Source organism: Uranotaenia lowii, chromosome 3 (assembly GCF_029784155.1).
Source record: "Uranotaenia lowii strain MFRU-FL chromosome 3, ASM2978415v1, whole genome shotgun sequence".
Classification (NCBI taxonomy): domain Eukaryota; kingdom Metazoa; phylum Arthropoda; class Insecta; order Diptera; family Culicidae; genus Uranotaenia; species Uranotaenia lowii.
Window position 1 is genome coordinate 173,021,609 of NC_073693.1, and position 25,443 is coordinate 173,047,051.

At 36.9% G+C, this 25,443-nt stretch overlaps 1 protein-coding gene across 1 annotated transcript; it reads right to left on the minus strand.

Moving 5' to 3' along the window:
• Positions 1-21,887: 21,887 nt before the first annotated feature.
• On the minus strand, positions 21,888-22,740 carry LOC129756728 (transmembrane protein 70 homolog, mitochondrial). Its single transcript, XM_055753723.1, has 2 exons — positions 22,191-22,740; positions 21,888-22,129 (listed from the first exon to the last, which is right to left on the minus strand). The coding sequence occupies exons 1-2, from the start codon at positions 22,656-22,658 to the stop codon at positions 21,923-21,925; spliced, it is 675 nt and encodes a 224-aa protein (XP_055609698.1). The 5' UTR covers positions 22,659-22,740; the 3' UTR covers positions 21,888-21,922.
• Positions 22,741-25,443: the final 2,703 nt, after the last annotated feature.

Genomic DNA, 25,443 nt, shown 5'->3' on the forward strand with positions numbered 1-25,443 from the left:
TCGGTTTGGTCTGTCCACTGTTCCGAGAACCCTTGTGCCGAGAACAGAAAGGCAGAGGTATGCCGCAGGATTCCGCAAAGTCTTTAACGATGATCGTATTTTTATAAGGTGGTTTGTATGACAATCATTCACAAAATGAGGGATGTATAAGCTAGTTCAGTCTTATAGTTTCCGTCAAGCTAGATAGACGTGTTTATCTTGAAGTGCGTTCGTTTCCTTTGTTTCAACCTACAAGGTCAAGCTATTGTTTGCTTTGCATAGAAAGTGATCTGAAGACCTCATTTGTTCGAGGAGATATATAGCGTTTTTCATCGGTCGGTCTTGTGTATCGAATAGAGTGGACTAGGTCCACTGACTATAACCCCGCCATGGCGAGTAAATCGCCTGGCGATGCGCCATATGCCTCAGGAAGTAGACTACCACCTTTCATGACAAATGCTAAAAGTGATGGGATCACGAGAGTCCTTCTATTACGTGCTAAGCCAATACCGGATAAAGAAAATGATCAACCTGACCTCCCTGCAAATCCTTTCCTGATCGCTCGCTCCATCGAGGCTGCAATTGGTTACAACAACAGAATGTTGGTATCCGCAAATAGAGAAGCTCGAGGTTCTCGATACGTGTTACGAACCCAATCTCCACTAGCCTATCGAGAGTTGCTAAAGATGACCCATCTAACTGATGAATGCAAAACAGAGGTAGAAGTACTAGATCACCCAACTTTGAATTTCGTGCAAGGAGTTGTCTTTGATTACGATACAGTTGATCTCGCAGAATCAGACCTACTTGAAGAACTCAAACCTGAAGGTGTCACTACTGTCCGGAGGATCACTAAGAAATTAGCCGATGGTAAATCTACGAACACCCCTCTGCTCATCCTCACTTTTCGTGGAACCGAACGTCCGGAACACATACGATTTGGCATGTTAAGAGTAAATGTTCGGCCATATTATCCCAGCGTTTTGATATGCCGCAACTGCGCAGCTTATGGACACTCTAGCAAGCGTTGCACCAGTTCGGCGGTATGTATGAACTGCTCTCAGAAACACCAAATAGTTGAACATCAGAATTGTCCAAATCCATCTTTCTGCAATCACTGCTCTGGCGCCCATTCGCCGGTCAGTAAGGTCTGTCCAGTTTTCCGCAAGGAAGAAGCGGTGATCCGGCTCAGAGTAGATAGAGGACTCTCATATAACGAAGCGAAATCAGAAGTTGAAAAAGCCACTGCAAAACCAACATACGCCAGTAAACTACAGCAACGTTTGGACCAAAGTTTGGATAAAGACCGAGAAATCCAGCTCCTACGTGACGAGCTCAAAAAGATACGAGAACAGATGGCAGACTACCTGTCGATGAAAAAGGAACTCGAATCTTTGAAAAAACACCATGAAAGCATACCTCTTACACAGGAATCATCTGTGATAAATCTTGACCACTTCGTTACCCCAAAACCAAGGTTATCACGCGTAGACTCCGGAAAAAATCAGTCCAGGAGAACATCCGATCAAGGCGCAACATCTCACCAGTCATCTCCCAAACAATCTCGTACAGGAATGCACCGAAGTACAAGTAGGAAGCGTACTATGTATACCTCCCCAACATCTCAAGCTAACGTCAAAAGACAGAATCAAACCACCAAAGTCCTTAGGGAAAGTAACACTGACCTAGACGATGATGATTTTGACATAAGCTAGTTTCATATCCTCCTATCCGGTATCGACATCTGCAATGGCCCTGGACATTCTATCGATTATACAATGGATAATAACGAACTTAAGAAAAAAATGAATAACGACCAACGCAACGAAACAGGACAAATATTCTTGGATACGCTAACACACTCCGGAGCCGAATGGCAAGAAAACAATGATAGTATAAGCGATTGCAGAGTTCCAGCAACCAGGCCCTTCCCTGTGTCAGCCCTGCCACGAAATGTCCCGGTTAGAACCGATGAGCTTCGGGCAGCTGCTGACACTGGGAGCCTGACTCAACCCCAGGCAAGTATATCAAACAATTTTGCTGTGAACTTGTATGCTTCCCAATCTTCCAAACAAACGTGTAGGACTTCCACTACCAGAGTAACCACATCGAAAAACGGAACCGAATCACGAAACCATCACCGAAATGATATCCCGATTTTAAAAAGTAGCAGAGTTCCAGCCATCAGGTCTGTCCCTTTGTCAGCACTGTCGAGTGAGGCTTCGGCTTTCTTGGCAGATGTTGACATAGGGAGCCTGAACCACTCTCAGGCAAGTACCTCAAGTATATCTCCTGTGTTTCCGCTCGCTGTTTCTTCTTCCAATTTAACAGATTATGGAACGCCAGTACCACAGACATCATCTAGCACCTTTGCCATGCAGTGGAATATAAGCGGTCTTCGTACACACCGCACCGAACTTCAAATCCTATTGGCCGAATTTCAACCATCCCTAGTTTGCCTACAAGAAACAAATCTGTTCGAAGATTCTACGGCCCCGAATATTATTGGAAACAACTACAATTTGCTACTTGGACCATGCTCTACCCATGGCAGGCAAGGAGTGGGTTTGGCAGTAAAAGAGGGTGTACCTTTCGAAAGACTGCACTTACAAACTGACATTCAAGCTGTAGCTATTCGAATCTACACACCATTCGAATTGACGGCGGTGTCCGTTTACCTCCCACCAACTTTTGATAATGCTGTAGATAGTCTTGAAGAACTTCTGGATGAATTACCTACACCTGTGATCCTTCTCGGCGACCTCAATGCCTATCACACAGCTTGGGGCAGTGTGATTCCAAGATCATCAAACCATGGTCGCAGGCGCGGAAATGCAATACTTCAACTTGCTGTTAACAATAATATGATTGTATTGAACAGCGGCTCTCACACCCGGATTGATCCTGCCACTGGAAAATCTCAAGCATTAGATGTAACCCTTTGCTCCGCATCTATATCATCAAAATTCGTATGGAATGTTCATACAGACCTGGCTAACAGTGATCATTTTCCTACTTTTGTGGATTTGATTGGTTCTTCTAATATTATAAAATGTAACAGACGATGGATTTACGACCGGGCCGATTGGGTTAAATTTGAGCAGCTTGCTAGCGAAAATCTCAATCCAGACTACCCTCTCAGCGTCTCCGAATTCTCCGAAAAATTAATCGAAGTAGCCTCAGCAAGTGTCCCTAGAACCAGTGGTTTAGTTAGTAAAAAAAGCGTGCCTTGGTGGAATCAAACCGTTGCTCGGGCCATCAAACTCAGAAGGAAATTACTGAGAGCTCTGCGGAAGCTAGACGAAAACGATCCTAGAAAAAAATTTGCTTTAAAATCATTTCAACAGGCTCGGTCAGCTAGTCGGAAAGCAATTTTTGAGGCAAAACAAAAAAGTTGGGAACAGTTTGTTCAAGATATTAACCCTGATACACCAATGGCAAACATTTGGAACAGCATAAACCGACTACAAGGGAAAAAATCAGCTAAAACAATTGTTTTACATTTACCCAATGGTCCATCCAACGATGGTTCACTTGTAACAAACGCCCTAGCAGACGAGTATGAAAGAAGGTTCTCTGATTCAAATTATTCAGACTCATTTATCAGAAAAAGGAATAAAACAGCAAACATGAATAATCAGAACATTTCAATCAACTCTTCGTCACGATATAACATAGATTTCACAACTGACGAGCTTCTATTCGCACTAAAACGCAGATGTGGGAAGTCAACAGGACCTGACAACATAGGGTACCCGTTATTGCAACATTTACCAGCATCTTCGAAATGTTGCTTGCTAAACATGTTCAATGAAGTTTGGCAAAGTGGTGTATTCCCATCTGAATGGAAAGAAGGTATAGTCATCCCCATCCCTAAAGCTGATGGAATACTCAGCAAACCAGAAGGATATCGCCCTATCACGCTTCTTAGCTGCTTAGGTAAACTTTTCGAACGGCTGATAAATCGCCGTCTAGTAGCAGAACTTGAAAAATGCAACCGCCTAGATAGGAAACAACATGCTTTCAGAACTGGCAGTGGGATAGACACTTACCTTTCACAACTCGAACCTTTAGTTTCGCACGAACCAGATGAACACGTTGAAATGATAGCTCTTGACATTTCAAAAGCTTATGACACTACCTGTAGACACACGATTATTAGAACACTGAAAAAATGGAAGATTTCTGGGCGGATGCTAAATATGTTAACAAGTTTCATGAGCGACCGAACATTTCGTGTTGCTTCTAACGGTACAACCTCAAACTTAAGAACGGCCCAAAATGGTGTCCCACAAGGCTCAATCTTATCGGTAAGCTTGTTTCTAATTGCAATGCAACCTATCTTTTCAGTTATCCCAACAAATGTACAAATACTTTTGTACGCAGACGATGTGCTTCTCGTGGCAAAGGGAAAAAACTCTGGTGAAGTACGAAGACAACTAAGAAATGCCGTCAAAGCAGTGAATGGCTGGGCTTCAAATGTTGGTTTCTGTATAGCTCCAAAAAAATGCAATTTAATGCACTTATGCGATATTCCTCACCGTAAACGCGGCCGCGCTATTAAAATAAATGGCATCACCATTCCACGTGTTCGTAAAATGAAATTATTGGGAATTATTTTTGATCAGAACATGAATTTTTTGCAACACTTCTCTGCTGTAAAAGAGAGCTGTATTAAAAGACTCAACGTCCTAAAAATACTAGGTAGTCGTCTAAAAAGAAGCAACCGTAATACGCTTATCAATGTCGGGGAATCTATCGTTGTTTCCAAATTGTTTTTCGGAATAGTTTTAACAAGTTTGCGCCTTGATGACATGGAGAGGATCTTGAGCCCGGTGTATAACCAGATGATTCGTCTAGCCTCCGGTGCTTTCCGCACAAGCCCTGTTGACTCAATCATGGCAGAGGCAGGTCGGCTTACCTTTAGACATAAAATGATAGAGCGCCTTTCTGTAACGACAGTCCGGATGCTGGAAAAAGGGGTGAGAAGTAACGATTGTTTATTAATCAAACGCTCAAATGAACTACTGAAAAGCCTAACGAATTTAACCATTCCTAATATATGCACACCATTAAGGCTATCTGACCGCCAATGGTACCTGAAAGCGCCTTGCATAGACAACTATATGCGACGGAAAGTTAAAGCAGGTAATCCAAGCCTTCAAGTGGTTACGTATTTCAACGAAATGATAGAAACGAAATATAGAAATTACCACCATAAGTACACTGATGGATCCAAACTTGGTGACGACATCGGATCAGCTGTTGTTGGCTGGGAGGTAGAACTATGTTGCTCGCTTCCAAAATCATGCAGTATCTTTTCTGCAGAGGCGTATGCTCTTAAAATTGCAGCTGAGAATTCTCAACCACGCACTATTATTTTTACGGACTCGGCAAGTTGTATCGACGCCCTGACGAAAGGACACACAAGACACCCTTGGATATTAGATGCAGAAAAGGCCTTGGTCGAAAACAACGCGACTGTTGCTTGGGTTCCCGGTCACTGTAGCATTCCAGGAAACGAGAAAGCTGACTACTGGGCAAACGAAGGAAGGAAAAAAACCCCAGTAACTATACCTGTTCCAGCAGCAGACGCTATCCGTTCGATAAAAACCTGGATAAAAGAAGCATGGCAAGCAAAGTGGAATCAATCAAACAACCTTTTGCGACGTGTGAAACCAGACGTCTATGCTCATACTGACAGAAAATGTGCATCCGAACAACGATTATTAACACGACTACGAATTGGTCATACAAGGTTGACCCACAGCTTCTTAATGGAACGATCAACACCACCAAATTGCACCTTTTGCGGAGTTCGATTAACGGTTCAACACATACTGGTTGATTGTCGAGGATATGACGAGGCCCGCCTTGCATGTGGAATGGAAGCAGGTTCTATTTTTGACATTCTTTTGAGTAGGTCAGACAAAGAAGATAATGTTATAAAATTCATTAAATTATGTAAACTTACGGATAAGCTATGAATTGTAAACTTAAACTGTTTAGACATGAAAGCCATATTAATGGTAAAATGTCTTTAATCTTAATAATAATAATAATAATAAGCTAGCCCACAGGATTCAAATCTTGAGAAGCTAAAAGATTTATTGTTCACAATAAAATTGTATTTATCCCGCTCGGGTCCATGAGCTACCGAATTACAGAAAAACTGCTCAAATTACACGAAATTCAGTGAAAATATTCTGTCATTTTCGAGATACGGAGTGAAAACAGTCCGAATCTCGTAACACACCATTGTTCCTGAAGTTCGAAGAAGCTCTTCTTCAAGTGTTCAAGAGCTCATTAAATTTTCAGAACAACAACGTTTACTGTGTAGGTACTTTCATTGATGCTTATTCATAATGCATAATTTTTCCGCTTCCCCAGTCATTTGTGCCAAAGGTTCGACCAAGTTGCCGCCTGATTGTTCATCTTAAGGGTATGTCTTTTGGCGTTGATAAACGTTAAATTTAATTGACACCACTGCTTGTGCCCCGCGAAGTATTGCAAGAAAAGAAGTCATGCAATACCTTGCTAGGCACCAGGGTTGTCCGATGGTTTTTTAAAAAATCTGTATCGGCTTCATGAAAAAATCTGTATTTATCTGTATTTGAACTTAAGTCACCAAAAACTTCTATTATTGTTATCTATGTTAGCTTATTGCTTAATGTGCAATTAGAAAATCAGTTTTAATGGTTTTAACGTATTCATTATTCAAAAATTGATTTTTTTTTAATATTTCATTTATTGAGCTTAATCTAGAGGGAGAAAATGTTAGTCATAAGTTTTTTTTGCTAGATATGAAAATTATTACTAAAGGTTAATTCACTCACAACAGATGGAAAAATGAAATTTTGTTGGCCGCAACCTAACAATCTTAGGACCAAATTCTTAAAGTTTTTCACATTTGAGCAGCATTTTGTTGAGCATCCTTTCATTTTAATACATAAAACTTTTAAACTATTTTTGTTATTATCTAAATCGGAAAGCGAAATGCGTGAGATTTAGCTCAATGATTTTAAGTTATAATTCTGAAGAATTAACCAAATAACTATGAATGTGCTTCTGAATTCAGAATCTCATTTCTGTTTACTAAATTTTCTCGACCTTTTTTTCTAAAATCTTAAAATTCAAAAATGTAAAAAAAATTGAAATCAAGTTATGGATGAAAGTTAATCACACAATTAGTGATTATATTATATTTGATATAAATATGTTATCGGTAATAAAAACGAAACTTGATTTTCGAATTTACATCACACAAGGGAAAGTCAGTATTGGTTCCTATGTTTTAATACTTAATTGATTTTGGAAGATTTTGGGTTCCTTATTTCAAATCAATCAGATTTTAAATAGAAATTTTAATATTTTCTTTTTATACCCAATAATAAATGTACATGAATACGTACAACAGATTTTCAACCTTTCTGTTAATTTTCATTTATTCAATCGTTCATATATCTTGCTTAGATATTTTAGTTTCAGAAACACAACGCTTTAAAAAATTAAATATCATCTATTTCTGACAGCAATCAAAAAGTCTTTGCAAATCATATTTTAACTTATTTCCCAACCTTGCCGAAGTCTACAAAACGTTTTGACTCATGCCTCAAGAAAATGAAAGATTGTATTTTGTTCATTAAATTTAGGTCAAAATTTCCATTTTTGTTGAATTGGGATAAAATTGTCAAAACGGAAAATCCACCGAAATCAAGATAACTCGTGGTCCTCGGGAAAGCCGATAACTGAATCGAAACTATTTTTTTTATATCTTTGTCATGTAGTTTGCCGGCGCATTAATTTATTGAATGCTTTTTTTAACCTATTTTTAGTATTTATATCTTAAATGAGAGCTTATATTGCTTGAAATTTTCTGCCATGTGTTATCGACAAAAATTTTAAATCTAATTTTTAAATCTTTGCCACATTTAGGACCAACTACGAAAAATTTAGTCTTATAAACATCACGCCTGATGTTACACTTAGAAAACTAACTCAAAAACTAGAAATACTTATAACTATTTTACAATATTCTGCAAAATAAAACTCGACACATTAAGTTAAAAATATTAAATGTAATATTAACTTCAGTGATTGTCGAGATGTAAAACGTTTAATTTCAAAATCTATTGATAAAATTTTATTAATGAGTTAATTTCAAACCACTTCAAATCCTTTTTGTTATCATAATGAAATATCGAAAATAAATTTCGAGCCTGTATATATGATATGAAACTCGTTTCAATAAGTGGGCTGGTTAAAAAAGATTAACTGCATATCGTAAAGAAAATGATTTTTTTTAAATTCTAAAGTGTTCTTCTTCTTTATTCTGTGAAAGAGTTTTGAATTAAAAAACTGAAGTAGCAAGCCTAATTGAATCTGAAATGAGAGTTTTCTATATGATTCTCAAACTCTTTTCTTTCTAAAACTCTCTAAAAGTGATAATCTTAAATACCACCCTACTTTATAGATATCAATCTTAAGGAGAAGAAATTTTATGCTGATTTTATTATCAAAATCTGTATACTCTGTTAGGGGGGCATCATTCGCCGTTAAAACAATTAGGTAAGTTATGCTGTTGAGAAAAAGAAACTATTGAAGCTCCTACTAACCTAGAATGAATGATAAGTATATGGCTATAATCGTCACAAAAACTTACTTGTAGAAGTAAATGGTCTGGATAAATTATTTGCGCTGTTGCAAGCATTTGCGGTATCTTGCAATTGAAAAGATAAAATTTCAAAAACATTTAACTCAGTTAGCCCATGGAAACCGGTTGCATCAACAATTGAATTTGATATTTTTTATTTTTGGAAAATCTGTATAAATCTGTATCATTGTTCGAAAATCTGTATAAAAATCTGTATCTGTATCTTATCTGTATTGACGTTGAAAAATCTGTATAATACAGAAAAATCTGTATATATGACACCGCTGCTAGGCACCCAAACTTCACCAGGTTGCTTGTCCAGAAACACCAAATGACTTCCACGAACTGGATGAAAGGGCTAAAGAAGGTAATTGAAAAAAAATTAATATCTGATTATGAGACTGAAATTTTTGATGTTTTTATCAGGCAAAAAATCGTGCTCAAACGAACATCCAGGATCATCCATTTCTCATCGAAACCAATTTTTACCTACTTTACACCATTGAATTACTGTACCAAAACTTTTTTTCAACATTTTGGGCTAAATTTGAAAATGTATTCAATATTTATCTGAAATAAAGTTAGAAAGTTTGAAAATAAGTATCCTGAATTGCATGTAGAACTCGAGAAAAAAACAGTCACGAGCTTACATGATAATATAGAAAAAGTACCTACCTGAAAGTCACAGGAGAAAACCGTTTCCATCATACAGGACAATTTGATAGTTCTTTTCCTGAGCTGCTTTGCTGTCCTGAAATCGTCCTGTTATTCAAGCTGTTGCAAATACAGGACAAAATCGTCCCGAACACAGGATGAATGTGTACCCACCAGGCTTGGCAAAAGTCATCGTCATGAGGTGTGAAGCTGTGACTGTGAAGCCTCTTGGTCCGTCAAACTCAATTGACTGTTCCTTAACGACCAGTCACTTCGTTTGCCAGTCATTTATTCCCCAGTCATTTGAAGCTAAAAGAATGACCTAGTCAAGCAATCGCATTCAAACGACCGATGACGAAAAAGAAACGCATTTATTATTATTGTTGCTCCTGCCAGCAAGCCGAGACGACCGAAGACGAAAAAGAAAAGAATTTATTATTATTGTTGCTTCTGCCAGCAAGCCCGTTTTCGGTTTTTTATTGCTATTGTTGCTCTCTGCCAGCAAGTCGTTCAATTAGTTGTACCTGCCGTCAGCAGCCGATCGAAGTGTGAAGAGATTTGCCAGTCACTCTCAGGCACTGTTACCACATCGAAATCTGTACCGCTCATCGAAAAAATCTTTTTCATCTGTACCGAAATCTTAAAAATCTGTACCAAAATCTGTACAGAAGGAAACAAAGCTTTGCATTCAATGTGTTGATATCTGATGATTTTGTTTCCTTATTTCAAAACTTAAAAATGATAAATACTTTATAGCACATAGTATAGTTTTTTAGTTAAACACTTTTTGTGAAACTTATTTAATCATTTTTATTTTCTCTCTTTAAAAAACTGACAATAAAAAATATTTTTCAAAATAAACACTTGCTAATGTTTATACATAGTTTTATCAAAACGATTGATGAGAATCATATTTAATTGGACATTTTTAGATCCGCCGTTTAATCTTAAATAACTTTTCGTTCTAAGGATAGCGTCCAATGTGCCAGCACTCAGACGATTACGAACTTTTGTTGGCATTTACTTGCGAGAAAATGCGATCAACCACTGCTGACGAGTGTGGGATTATAATTAGATATTTTATTATCTGTAACAAATTTGTATTTAAACCTAATTGTTCCATTGTGTGCTTCCCAGTAAGGATCTCCTATCGTCAGAATAAAAAAGGCCAACTTTTGAATTAATTTTGTATAGGGTAAAATACCTAGATTTCGACAGTTTTGGCTTGTTTTTTCAGAAAAACCATGTAAATAAACTATTTGACTAAAGTTTTTCATTTCAAATGTGATTGGTTATATGAATCAGATGTTTTTCTTCATTCTCTACCTTTATTATTGATCAAACGTTTCAAAACAACGTTTTTATTAGCCTTTTACTAGAATCTCTCGATGATCTAGTTTTAGACATTCAATTTTAGTTTTCGACACAAAAAGTTTTAGTTTTCGACAAGCATATTTCCACCTCCTTTGTTAGCTCAGCAATATGAGTATTTGCGTATTGGAATTGCTTGTCTACTTCACGGCGTTTTTTGCACCATGGAAACAGTATAAACATACAGAAGAAGATGGGTGTCGAAAAATAGATTATTGGGAGAATTTTCAGCGCTAGTTTTCGACAGCTCAAAAAACAGTTGAAATTTCATTAAATGTTAGCAAAAATATTCAATAAATTACCGAAAAGATTAATCTCAGAACCTTAACGTTTCCATTGATTCCTTTTAGACTGCTTTTAATCAAATAAAAGGGTTTTTTTCGTGATTCAAAATCATTCTTATTTGGTCGTTGGAATTGAATTTCACAGGTGATTTAGAATGTTACTATTAAACTATTTATTTACAACTATTCAATAACGTATTTAGAGGAATTTTTATATTCAAGGTATACTAAAGTGGGAGAGCAAAAATAGAAAAATATGAAGATAGATAGCTTGAGTCACCAAACAGAAAGATTAGCCTTTCCTTAAAATTTTGTCGAAAACTAGCTCCTGTCGAAATCTAGAGTATCTACCCTAAAGTTTTCAAAAAACTGGATGAAAGCAAATGTAGAAACTTTTTTTCAGTTTTTAAAAGTAAAAAATCTGTACAAATCTGTACCAAATTTTGAAAATCTGTCATCTGTACGTACAGATTCTGTACCAAAAATGAGCTCAAAAATCTGTACCTGTCTAGATAAATCTGTACATGTGGCAACCATGCTCTCAGGAGAAATTTTGACCTTGTGTAGGAGCTTCGTCAGTCGATGATGGAGAAATGTTGATTGTTGTCATGCTTTATCCGTCATGCGAGTAGTGAGGCTCCGTCAATTGAGAACAGTGCCAGTCGTTGGATGAAACAAAACTAGTCGGGTCAAGCGTGACGGGCGAAATTTACCATCACTGCTTGTGACTAACATCTTTTCTATGAGTTTATTAAATACTGATAATGAGGATATCGGGCGATAGTTAGTAGGATTACTGGTGTCAACACTTTTGTGGACTGGGATTACTTTCGCTAGTTTAAGGCAATGGGGATACACTCCTGTCGAGATTATATTTTTTAATATATTCGAGATTATTTCTGAAAAGTGCGGAGCATACGATTTTACTACTTCCACTGGGAAATCATCTGGACCATTACTTTTTTTTACATCAAGAAATCATCATCAAGTTTCCTATAGCATTGTAACAGTTATTTTGGATTAGTCATGTATTCGTAATCAGATCATAAACTCAAAACCAAAAACACATCATAAAAATCCCCTCAGTGTAAACACTTTACGCCAGTTCGGGATACCCCTGGTTTTGGAAGAAATGTCACAAGAAAAATATAGAAAACGATAACGATATTTCTCACGGTGCACGAGAGAAAAAGAAAAATCAAAGAAGTCGTGACGTGAAGTGGTGGCGGTTCGTGGGAGTGCAAAACGGATTCCGGTGATTCCTGGACCCCGAAGGACAGCCAGCATCAGATTCCATCGGTGGGCGCTAAATAGCGGAAATCTGCACCAGGATTTTGGAACGGATTGCGCCAAGACTGGTCAGCTGCTGGTTGTTCCGGCCGAGGGCTTTCCGGATCCAAAAAGGATAAACCGTGAGCCGTCTGCGGTTTGAAAATCCGCTCATAAAAACCGATAAAACGGCACAAACGAGAACGTGGACGAGGAACAATAAGAGAACGCCACTTCTTCGGAGCATGCAACACGACGTAAGAAGCCGAAGATATTAAGAACAACAGCCCCTTATTGGGGCCTTTTTCTTTTCCTGCTTCTTCTTTTTGTTTTTTTTTCCGCTACTCTATCCCAGCAGCTGCAGGCGAAGGTTAATATTCTCCTCGTGGCAAGTCATCACCAGAAAACTCCGGAAGTCAGGTGCCTAGTTACCTGGTTGGGCCACCTGATCGTCAGCAAAAGGCCTTTGAAGAATCGGTGTCCGCGCATGTTTAATTGGGCCCGAGCGTCAGCAGCGTTGCATGAGGGAAGGTCCTTTCGCCAGGAGAGTCACCAGATAAAGGGTGTGGGGTGGAACACCACTTCTGTCATTTGGCCGCCTCCACACCTCATCTCGCCACACACATCCGGCAGAGGAGCCGCACTTTTCGTACGGGAAATCATTTGGGTTTGCAGTGCCAAGGTTGAAATCTAACAGCCCTCCGCGGGCCACCAAGTGCAGTGCAGCCGAGGCTGTCAGCGCGAACTTTATTCGATCGGCTTATGCGTGGGAGTCGAATTGCAGTTTCCGAATTGGTTTATGCTCGTCGCCCGAGGTTCGAGATCGACGAAAACGGCAACCTCGAAGCAGCGGATGTATGTCGACAGCGGCAATAAAGAAGCGCGGTGGAACCGTACGCTTGGTGGAACCTGTTCTTCGTTCTTCAACTCACCTGCGCATTTCACCTGGCCTTCATCCTGCATCGGGTACAGTTGCTGAAAGGATTCGAAGCATGCGGCCATTCTTCCAACTGGCAAGTCGAGCGTCGAAGTTCATCGATCACGTGTCGACTGATGACCCCAAGGAACAAGTGAGTAATTTATGATCTATCTAATCGAATACATGCAAAGATGGAAATTCAAGTTTTGGTTTAGTTGTGGCCTTTTATAAGTTCGTGCGAGGAAGCTCCATTCCTCTTCGCACTTCTGCCGATTGTATATTATCGGATGAAGAAATTTAGCCACAGCATACTTATATTATCGCTATCGAAATAATATTTAACGTTCTCTTTCGTAAAAAGACAAAATGCATACAACGAAGTGCAGCCACGGTTTAGTGAAACAGAGGTGGTTGTCGAAGGCCGTTCTGCTACAAAGGATTCACCGGTGGTGTTTGAAACCGAAGATAAAGGACATTAAATTAACCTTTGCAACATTTGCAGAACTTCATCAGGTTGCAGGTCCAGAAACACCAAATGACTTCCAAGAACTGAATAACAAGGCTGAAGAAGGTATTTTTTAAAAAAATAAAGCTTAGTTCTTCTAAAAATGGGACAGTTACAAATGCGTGTATCTCAAAAACCATTCGTTTGATCGAAATACTTTCTATAAAGGAAATAAAGCTAATATTAGGCAGGACCAAATTTCAATTCCTTCTTTTGTCACTCGGAGTGGGAACATCGCGAGGGGGGGGGGGGGGGACAATAAAAAATAATGCGAAAAACATATAAATTGGAATAAATTGCACGGAAGCTTGTATGCAACATAATTGCATACTATATCGTTTCTCAAAACTTATAAATCAAGTATTTTTTTTTATCGAATAATTCAATAAAATCGAGAAAACAAAAGGTGAAAATAACTTCTATCTTCTTAAAGTTGTAATCTTTCATTAATGGATTTTTTTTATCGAAAGTTACAAAAATTACTTCAAACTTTATTTAGAAATTTCGAAGGGGGGGGGGGGGAGGGGGGGTGTGTGACAAAAGAAGAAATTGATATTTGTTCCAGCCTTATTATATATTATTATTCATAAAAAAAATTTCAAAAAAAATATTTATCGTTTTTTGTAAAAAAAATTCTACTTTATTCATTATACCTCCCATCGGCCGGCGCACACTTTTTGTCAGTCATGATAATTGATCAGTTTTTTCAACTTAAACTTCTTCTAATCTGAATTTTAGGTGGCTACATTCTTCTCCTTCAATTTCTGCTACTTTTGGGTCCAATTCTTCTATTTTAAAAGAAACTGGAGCCAATATTGTGGATACAGCTGTTTCGAAATTGACCAAACTTGATTATTTATGAGCCTCTTCAAAGTGTTTTTAATGGAATTTCTGCTGGCAAAATCTGACAATAACGAACTAAAACCATCATGAGATCCAACTTAAAGTATGATCGGTTAGTATGGATTGTAGGTTGCGAAGGGTATTGTGCAGGTTCCGCTTCGCGTCCTTGGCTGAACGGGAGACACGCGACCTATCTCACCGAATATCGTTAGCTAACTGACGACCGCTCGCGGCACGGTGGGCACGGTAGCTCAGCCGTCGTATGTGTGTGCGTGTAGTAAGGACGATGGAGAGAGATTATCAACACGGAAAGGCCTATCGACCGAGAGAGTGTCGCGCTCGCAATCATCGGCTACACAGGTATAAGGTACACCGGGGTAAGTGGGGACGCGGGGTAAGTGGGGACGGTGGCTATTAAAACAATACTGTGAACTATTTTTTCAAACTTTTAATGCAGAATGTTAAATTTACTTGTAATCTATCCAATAACTGTAAAATAGATACGGTTCCGACAGTTGCGGATGTTTACGGTGACTTTTTGTAAATTTTCTATTTTTAACTACGATGTGGAGTTGATGTGCATCTTTTTCAATAGCCAATTTCTCGTAAACTAGCTGGCTCTTGACGAAAAACTCTACATTGAAACAATCATTACATTCGGAATACCCAGTTAGGAGAAGAAACGACGATTAAAAATTGCGAAAAAAGGGTTTATTTGCAAAAATCTAAAATTGTGTCTCCAAACCCTACCTGGGGTAAGTGGGGACGGCTTTATACATACTTGATGTTTACACATTTTTTCAATTTTCTCACCTTCATTCAATACAATTTAGCTTTATTTAGCATTCAGATCATGAAAAGTTGGGAAAAGTACTTGTTTTTCTTAAAATAAGTTTATATTTTCGATAATATCGGATTACACACAATAATCTTTGAAAGATGCCTTATTAATAGTACCATGATTTTTTTTTCAAAATTTCGGACGGTTCGAGCAATAAAATAACGTATTAAACCAAAAAAACACAAATTTGTTGAAAATTTCCTGAGGAATCAAAGGGAAAATCTACCGTCCCCACTTACCCCATAAAGCGGGGTCACCAGCCGTCCATAACAATTTACGTGATAACTTTTTTCGCTTTGCGTCTATCAAGCTCATCTCTTCAGCATTTGTGAACAACATGTTCTGCATGCCATTGAACGCAATTTTATCAAAATTGACCCACTGCTGATTTTTTAATGATTTTTGAAAGTTGAACTATATGAAAAACCGTCCCCACTTACCCCGGTGTACCTTATACAAGATTACTCTTTTTAGGCTTTTGAAAATAGAGAAAACCAAAGTTTTCGTTTCGAAAATTGTGGTTTTTTCCACAGGAGTAGAATTTTGGCAAATGATTATATTTTATACAAAACGACCAGCAAAAGCATACTTTAATATGCTAGGGACCTTGCCATGAGCAGACATGGTATAGGATTCAAACGCTGGAATTTATTTGAAATAGGATTTTTCATAAGTTTTATCGTTCATCAGAAATCAACTGTCCCATAGCTTCGGTACCGGCTTTACAGCTTACGAGATCTGAAACTATCTAAAAATTGTTGTTTGAGGTTAGGTTTGAATGACTCATCACTAGGCAACACTTTCAGCTTACCCGAGAGGAAAATTTTGGACATTTCAGCGATCTACACTTAGTTTTTCGCATAATTCAAAATTATAAGAATGCTGGTATGAACTTTGACTTCCCTGATGACCCCTAACCGTAGTTGCCGATCATGTGTTTCACTCCAATGCTTGATTTGAACTTTGTAGAAATTTAATACATTGTTTGCCTACTTTTTCACCGCTCACACACAGTAGGGGAGATGGGGGCATAATGGCCACCTTAAGGAAAACGGTTATTTAACCATAGAAAATAGCTATAATATGGAGGTTACATTATTGTTTCGTGTTCAGACTCAGACACTTGAAAAGCCTATTCCCTAACGGGCTGAAACGTGAAAAACTAGATGAAAACGTTAAAAAATGCATTTTAAAATATTTTGCCAATAGCTGAAAACCAGCCACTGTGGAGGCATAATGAGAACCCCCCCTGAGGCAGTATGAGCACCATTAATCAGAGCAAGATGTGCGTTCTTTGCCGGGGAATCTAGCAGCGAATTCAATTCGATGAAGTCAGGTGAGTCGTAGATTCATCAAACAAAGCAATAACAAAATAATCTAGGTCTGTTTGTAGAATACAAACAATTCACGCACGCTCATACATTAAGTGCTTTGTTCGGCGGATGATGCTACTAGCCGTATAATGTAACATTAAAAAAATCGATCATGAATTGTGAATGGAAAAAAATCACCTCGAACAGAAATCTAACTCTAGTCTTTTGATTACCTCTCCGACACCTTACCAATAGGCTAAATTGTGGGATTCGTTTCATCACCATAAAAAAAACAAGTGTTTTTGCAGATTTCTTAGACTTTTATTTTCCGAGCTAGATAACGTTTCAATTTTTTTGAAAAAAAAATTACCCTCTTTTCAAATGCCCATGACTTTGTCAATTTTCAACGTAGAATATAAAATAGCACATCAAAACGCATTAAAATTTTACCAGCTATCCAAATAAAATATTAACAAAAAATTATATATTGATTTTCGGTATAAAATAAAGTAAATATGATAAAAACAACGTCAATTTTTGAAATATATTTTATTTTATAGTCCTATTAATTTCACAAATTTCATCTGAACACACCAAAGTAGGCCAAAAACTCATTCAAGAGTTATGAAAGAAACAGTGACATTAAATCTCTTTTTTAACGTCAAAAACTAACAATTTTCGAATAACTGCACTCAGATATAGGGACTTCTTCTCCTATCGTACGCATGTGCACCGGGAGTTAAAATCTACAAAAAATACCATTTTACAGTCGAATTAGTTTTACAGCTTTCACCTGAAGACACCAAAATGAGCCAATCACTCCTTCAAGAGTTATGGAAGAAATAAGGACCATAATGCATTCTTGCGCCTGCGAGGGTATAACGATTCTCGCACGTGCTTATACACAGAACACCATTTACACAAACGTTTATTCTTAAGCATACCCTAGAAACGATTTTTTTCATTGATTGTCCTTTGATCTATTTTTTTTTTAAGAGATGATAAATAGCTTGTCAATAAAATAATATCTACGTGCTCTGGTTGCAACTCTGCCCCTACCCTGGGTACCTCGATTTTAACAATGGTCGCATCGCTAATGTTCGTTCGATCGTCTTTTTTTTCTACTGCACACGGAAAAGGTTCTTGTGGTGCTATAGGCAGTAACATAAAAAGAATGGCGAGAGATGCTAGCATTAAAACAGCAAATATAAATGACAATAAAGCGACTATAAAATGGTATTTTTTGCAGATTTTTAACCCCCGGTGCACATGCTTACGGTAAGAGAAGAAGTCCCTGTATCTGAGTGCAGTTGTTCGAAAATTGTTAGTTTTTGACGTTAAAAAAAGATATTTATTGTCACTGTTTCTTTCATAACTCTTGGAGTAGTTTTTGGCCCACTTTGGTGTCTTCAGATGAAATTTGTGAAATTAATCTATATATATATAAATGAATTTCTGTCTGTCTGTCTGTCTGTCTGTCTGTCTGTTCCCTATAGACTCGGAAACTACTGAACCGATTTGCGTGAAACTTGGCAGGTGGGGGTATTGGAGGCCGGGGAAAGTTCCTATTATGGTTTGAGACCCCTCCCTCTCTCATGAAGGGAGGGAGGGGCCTCGCAATCAAAAGTAAATTTTTAGCATAACTCGAAAACCCATCAAGCAAATGGTATCAAATTTGGCATGGGGTGGTATTTGGGAACGTGGAATATTTCTATGAATATAAGGTACCCCTCCCTCCTTTCAGTTTGGTGATAGGAAGGGGAGAGGGGGGCAACCTTACAATTTTTCATATAACTCGAAAACTAATCAAGATATTGGAACCAAATTTGGCACGGGAAGGTATTGGATACGAAAAATATTTCTATGATTATTTGAGACCCCTCCCCCTTCCATCTCTCTCTTTGCAGTAGGGAGATACAAAGGAGGGAGGGGGCCTCTTTCATATTTTTTTACATAACTCAAAAACTAATAAAGCAAATGGAACGAAATTTGGCATGGGAAGGAATTTGGATACGAAAAATATTTCTATGATTTTTTGAGACCCATCCCTCTTTCCAGTAGGAAGATATAAAGGGGGGAGGGGGTCTCTTTAATAATTTTTCACATAACTCGAAAACTAATTAAGCAAATGGAACCAAATTAGGCATGGGCGGGTATTTGGGAACGTGACATGTTCTAATGATTGTTTGAGACCCCTTCCTTCTTCCAGCGGGGGGAAAGGAAAGAGGAAGGGGAGTTTCATAGAATTTCACTGCATAACTCAAGAACTAAAACAGCAAATGGAACCAAATTTGGCATGGAACAATACTTTGGTACGAGAAATGCTTCTATGAATATTTGATATCCCTCACTCCTTGAAAGAGGCGGATGAAAAAGGGGGGGGGGGGGAGGAGAGGTCTCCCTTACAATTTTCGGTATAACTGGAGAGTTGATCGAGCAAATTGAACCATTTTTGGCATATGATGGTATTTGGGTACGAGAAATGTTTCTATCATAAATTGAAGTCCCATATTTTTTCAGTGGAAAGATATTAAGGGGGAAAGGGGGGCTTCCATACAATTTTTTTGCATAGCTCGAGAATTGATCGAGCTAATGATACCAAATTTGGCATCAAAAAGTATTTGAGTACAAGTATTTGAGTACAAAAATACCTTTTCTATGTGAAACAATTCCTTTCTTGAAGTAGGATGATGGAATTGGGAATATAGGAAGCGAAGAGGAAGCTTACATTTACCTTTTTTTTTTTCATAAAATCCGAGAAATAGACAAAATTTCATATGGAAAATTATATGTTTCTACGATTGTTATAGACCATCACGCTTTACAATGTAGAGAGGGGAATAAAGAAAGAGGCTCCATATACATTTTGTTGTAAAACTTAAAAACTTATCAACCAATGGAACTATATTTGATATAAGAGAATTTTTGGGAACGAAAAAAATGGGTATGATTATTAAAGATCATGACCTCAATTCAGCAGTGGGTGAAGGGAAGGACAGGAGAGGGGGCTCTATTATCACTTTTTTAGCATAAATCCAGAACATATAAAAAAAACAACCATATTATATAAGTTAGATTGTTTGCGTACGATCAATCTGAGACCCTTCAGACAAATTAAAATTATCAGATCATTAACACAAATTTATAGAGCAAGATTCAGAATATTAGTTTAAGTTATCTGTTTGTTGCAATTCGAAACTCCAGCTCCAGCTCCAGCTGCGGATATGTTATAATTTGATTTAAAATAATGCCAATAAAACAATAAAAATTTGAATAATTTTTGAAAATATCATTTGATTTTGAAAGGTGTAGCAAAGCACACCGGGTCAGCTAGTAGGACTATAAAATAAAATATATTTCAAAAATTTTGGTGGTGCAGTCGGTACTTTTGGACGTTGTTTTTGACATATTTACTTTATTTTACACCGAGAATCAATATATAATTTTTTGTTACTATTTTATTGGGATAGCTGGTAAAATTTTAATATGATTTGATGTGCTATTTTATATTCTACGTTTTTTAAATGGAGAGTTAATCACCGTAAATTTTATTTTGTGAAATTATTTATCGGCTATATCGGTGAAATTTATATTCTTTGAGAAAGAATATTCAAGAATTGAAAGATTATAGACGGATAGAAGATTAGAATAAGATGAAAGATGTTGAAAATTGAGCGGAAGGGTAATTTTAATTTGAAAACTTTTCATCACATTTCATCGATTTGTTCCTCACGGGCCTACTACCTTGTAGTGGTTGAGACAGATAGAATTGTAGCAACCACCACACAATAGTAGGCCTAGCGTGGTTCGTCCCACAAGCGGAAACTTGCAGTACGAACGAACAATTGCTACAATTCTATCTGTCTCAACCACTACAAGGTAGTAGGCCCGTGAGGAACAAATCGATGAAATGTGATGAAAAGTTTTCAAATTAAAATTACCCTTCCGCTCAATTTTCAACATCTTTCATCTTATTCTAATCTTCTATCCGTCTATAATCTTTCAATTCTTGAATATTCTTTCTCAAAGAATATAAATTTCACCGATATAGCCGATAAATAATTTCACATATTCTACGTTGAAAATTGACAAAGTTATGGGCATTTGAAAAGAGGGTAATTTTTTTCCAAAAAAATTTAAACGTTATCTGATTCGAAAAATAAAAGTCTTAGAAATCTGCAAAAACACTTGTTTCTTTATGGTGCTGAAACGAACAAAATTTGAAATTTTTGAGAAAAATCCGACGACCCCCGGCGCAAACCCGTCAGATAATAAAAAAAAATCCTCAGAAGCAAAGCGCGAAAAGTTATCACGTAAATGTGTCTTCACTTAACCGTTTTATGGAGTAAGTGGGGACGGGAGATTTTGCTTTGAATTCTCATAAAATTTTCAATAAACTTGTGTTTTCTTGATTTAATAAGTTATGTTTTTGCACATCAACTCGACATAGTTGTTCAAAATCGGAAGTAAATAAAAAGTCGCTGTTAACATCCCTTATTATCGAATCGTATACTTTTTACAGCTATTGGATAGATAACGAGTAAATTTAACATTAACATTAAAAGTTTGAAAAAAAAAAAAATAGTGTACAGCATTGTTTTATTAGCCATCTTCCCCACTTACCCCGCGACCAAATCTACCCTGGTATACCATAAAAAAGTTCTCCAAGTATGTTATGCAAAATAAAAACGCCTAAATGTAGTCTATTCAGTTCGAAAATAGCATTTCAACGTTGCCTTTGAAATGCTGTCAGTTTTAGGAATACAGTAGCCATGTGCTAATATGACAATCTTAAGGCTGCATGATTGTTTTTGAAGTACCTTGAGTGATGAATTATCGATTAATTTGGATTTTGTGCAACTGTCCCCTTACAAAGTTGATTGTCTAATTAACGCGTAGCTTGTTTTAAATTGTTTTTTTTTTGCAAAATGTAAATTGCACGCATTAATGTATGATACAAATAGAATTTTTTTCATAGAAAATTTCTACTCCTTAAAAGACGATCTGATGTTCATATCTTTAACATGTTTTGAAATGTATAAAATACTAGACACTAATGCCACAAGGATGGTAAAATATCATAAACACCAAAACAATGCTCTTTTGAAGAAAAAAAAACATTGATAGTGACCATCGGACGTTTGGTTTTACCCGTTTCCCATTCATTCCAATTAAATATCTTACTATTTATTGGATTAAATCAAAATAATGAAAATGAATTCGAAGATTTCTTAGCTCACAGTATTAACAACTTGAAAACATGAACATCACCTTTATTCTAGGTAGCCGCATCACTTTTTTCTCGAGCTCTCTTCAGCATTCTGTCGAGCTTCTTCAAATTTGAAATCGATTGGCTTGTCGTAACCCATTATTTTGATATAGTGCGTTGGATCTGGGAACAATTTCGGATCAACAAACAAAGATTTACCTTTGACCTCGAACGTAGTGAACATGCCGGGTACTTCGGGAATGTTCACGTCTTCCAGCTTAAACTTGATCTGAAAGTTTAGACCACAGTTAATGAAAACGGAGAATATCTCATGTGATTTCAATACCAACCTGCTGTTTCTGCAACAAGAATGTTATAATGCTGGCCGTGTATTCTTGCTTAACAACATCGTAATGCAATTCTGTTACATACTTCTTTGTAACCATGTGCAATAGGAAAGGAGTGACAAATGTGAAGAATCCTGCAATACCGCAGACCGCTAAGACCACCGATGTTCCGCCGATCTTACTGGCTTGTTCCATGAGAACAGGCTGTGCGATGATTCCGCCAAGACTGGTGGTCAACGAAAAAACTTTGACCGCTCGAATTTGGGGTGTTAATATTCCGTAGTACACTTTGAATTCGTCTGAGTTAGTACTTTCAGTTTTGGAATCGGAAGGTTTTGAGCAGAGGTGCCGAGTTACCGGTAGCCATCGTGTTTGTCTGTTTGTTTTGAGACAAGCGATTCCACTGGGGTATGAAGCTATTTCTCTCGAATGCTGGCGTAATCCCCGGGCCAGTATGTTTAACAAAACCATTTCGATGACAAGAAGTAATCCACAAGAAAATTAATCTTGCACGAGTGTTGTATAACAACTTTTTTGAACAAAACTAATCAAAACAAAAACTGATCAGATTTTTTTTTTTTTATTTTGACAGACTACACTCTACCACTGGCATACTCGCATGTGCTTTTTAGTAAAGGTATACTCAATTTCATTATATCAGATCTAGTGTGCACTTACACGGAAATGAGTAAATAATCAGCACGGAAAAAATAAAGTTGCCAAAATTTCAATGAACAAATCTTTATTTTGTCGATTTTTCCTCATTTTGAAACCGAAATTTCTTAAGGTTTTCAAATTAAACAAAAGTTTGTGAAAATCTTCTAAAAATGATATGCAGCTGTGGCAGAAATAAAAACCATGTGTGTGAGTTATGTGTTTTTCGTATAGATTTATTTTAATAAATAATTGAACGAACCTTTAATATTCATAGGAGTGAAGGTATCCCGAATACGAAAATATTGTAACATAACAGTTCCTGTAGTAGTTATAAAACGATTTGAGACAGAGTAAAAAAACGTTTAGAAAATGATATCTGAAACCATAAAAAACATTCCACTTATCTTGAATTCCAAAACGACGGTCTGTTGAATATGGCGTTAAGTTATGTTACTGTTTAAAACTATTAAAACCTCTATATGGAGACACTGTTCTAGGAACAGTTAGGGTGTGGTTTTTAAAACGCTTATGAATAACGTTTTCAGCACGCAGCGAAAAGATTTTTTATTTCAAAGGAAAGTGCCGCAAAAACAAAGGATTTTTTCCTTTGATTTTGGGATAAATAAAAATTCCTTTGATTCAAAAGCATTTTTCTTTGTTTCAAAAAATTTTTCTTTTGAAAAATCTTTGAATCAAAATATTAATGCTTTGAAACAAAAAACAGTTCCATTTGATGCAAAGTTGTTCTCGTTTGCTACAATGTAATTTAGATTTAGATATAAAAGGATTGGTTCATTGAACCTTTTTCATTTTATTCCAATTGGAAGAAATATTTTCTGTTGTCCCGAAGTTCCTATTAGGAATTTTGAACAATAAAAAGAAAGAATTTACATTTTAAATTCATTTTTATTTACAAAATTAACACTAACACTGGTTCACTATAATTGAATAATCCGGTCCTAATTTTGGCCTGAGGGCATTCTTCTAGGGCCGCTCAATAGACTTCCGGATGCAGCTCCGGTTGCTAACTTTAGTCATTCAACTGGTGATTACCGCTGAAGATCGGGCCGAAGATAATCAGACCGCTGGATTTGGGGCGGAATCTGCCGTGGTCCTGTAATGCAAGAGTTAATATAAAATCCTAAACATTCACTTTTTGTTTAATGGATTAACACTCACTTACCATTCTCCATCCTGAATCCTCCTGAAGCTATCTCTGATTCACTAGTTTTGATTTTCAACACAACCGGACAAACTTTATTCGAAATTCGGTTCTTGCTCAATCCAAAATATCTTCTAAGTTTAAAATTTTAATTCAAAGAAATTATTCCTTTCTGTTGAAAACAATTTTCTTTGGTTGAAAGAAAATTTACTTTGTTTTAAACGAAATGTGCAATTGAACAAATTTCTTTTGAATCAAAGAATTTGTTTAAAATCAAAGTCCAAAATTATTCAGTTCGAAAAATTAATTCTTTCTTTCAAAAATTATTCATTTGAATCAGAACGATAATTCATTGATTCAAAGAAAACAGGAGTTTGATTCTAAAAACTGAATGTTTTAAATCAAAGTCAGTTTTGTTTTGTATCAAAATCCAAGTTTTCTCTGCGTGAGGACATTGAACTGTATCTAGAATGAACATGTGTAGGCATATTTTAAACGATTTATCAAACCGTTAATCGAACTGTTACGGAAATCAGAATGATTATTGTACAAACCGTTTGTACTAAGATTACTGTTTATTTTATGGTGGAGACGATAACGTCATAAAGGATTTCTTACAGTCATCTTTTAGCTAAACAGTAACGATAACAGTTGTCGAACGATTTGATATAGCGTCCTTTTATAATGTTATCCAGAACCGTGCTGAATGGCGCTTACACTCACACATACACAATGATGGAAAATTTTTGGGAATTTTCGGATAGTAAATATCAAATCGATTTATTTTCACTTCATCTTTATTATTTTTTCTACTTACATTACGATGAGTATCTGGAACAAGTTAGCGTCTTATATTTCGATAATTCTATCAGGGAACGCTTCACCACCAGTACAGAAAAACAAATACTTTCGTTGTAGAGCTACCAGATGTTCGGAAATCACCGTCGTCGCCCGGATGATGAACGTTCGGAAAGCTGAAATATATTTATTGCCATTCAATAATCATTTTAAATTGATAAACTATATTGAAACAATTATTACTTACGGATTTTTAGGTTGGTTACGGCAGGAGGAAAGTTCATCCGACACATTTTGATTTCCCCGTAATATCCGACTGCCGGAGGCTCGCTTCGCTGCCAACAATTCCAACCGGTTATATGTTCACGGTTACGCCACCAGCTGTTTAAACGGATGTTTTTCCGGATCGGTAGATCGGGTTGTAGCCGTAATTTTGAAAGCAATTATTGAAAAGCAAACCGCGAAAAAAAACTGCACTAGCAAAGCTCGCGCCGTTCAGTCCCAGCAGGCCGTGGTGCCAGTTTTATCGATATTTTTTAATTAGAACTTTTCTTTTATTGAGATTTTGTTTATTTTTAGAAAATCGTTGTTGGCGATGAGCTGGCTCGCAAGATCCACACAGATCTACTTTCATGTTTA

Coding starts and splice junctions, on each gene's coding strand:
- LOC129756728 (XM_055753723.1), bottom strand. CDS start 22,658: ATGGTTTTGTTAAACATACTGGCCCGGGGATTACGCCAGCATTCGAGA. Junction 22,130..22,190: donor TCTTGTTGCAGAAACAGCAG/GTTGGTATTGAA, acceptor CTAAACTTTCAG/ATCAAGTTTAAGCTGGAAGA.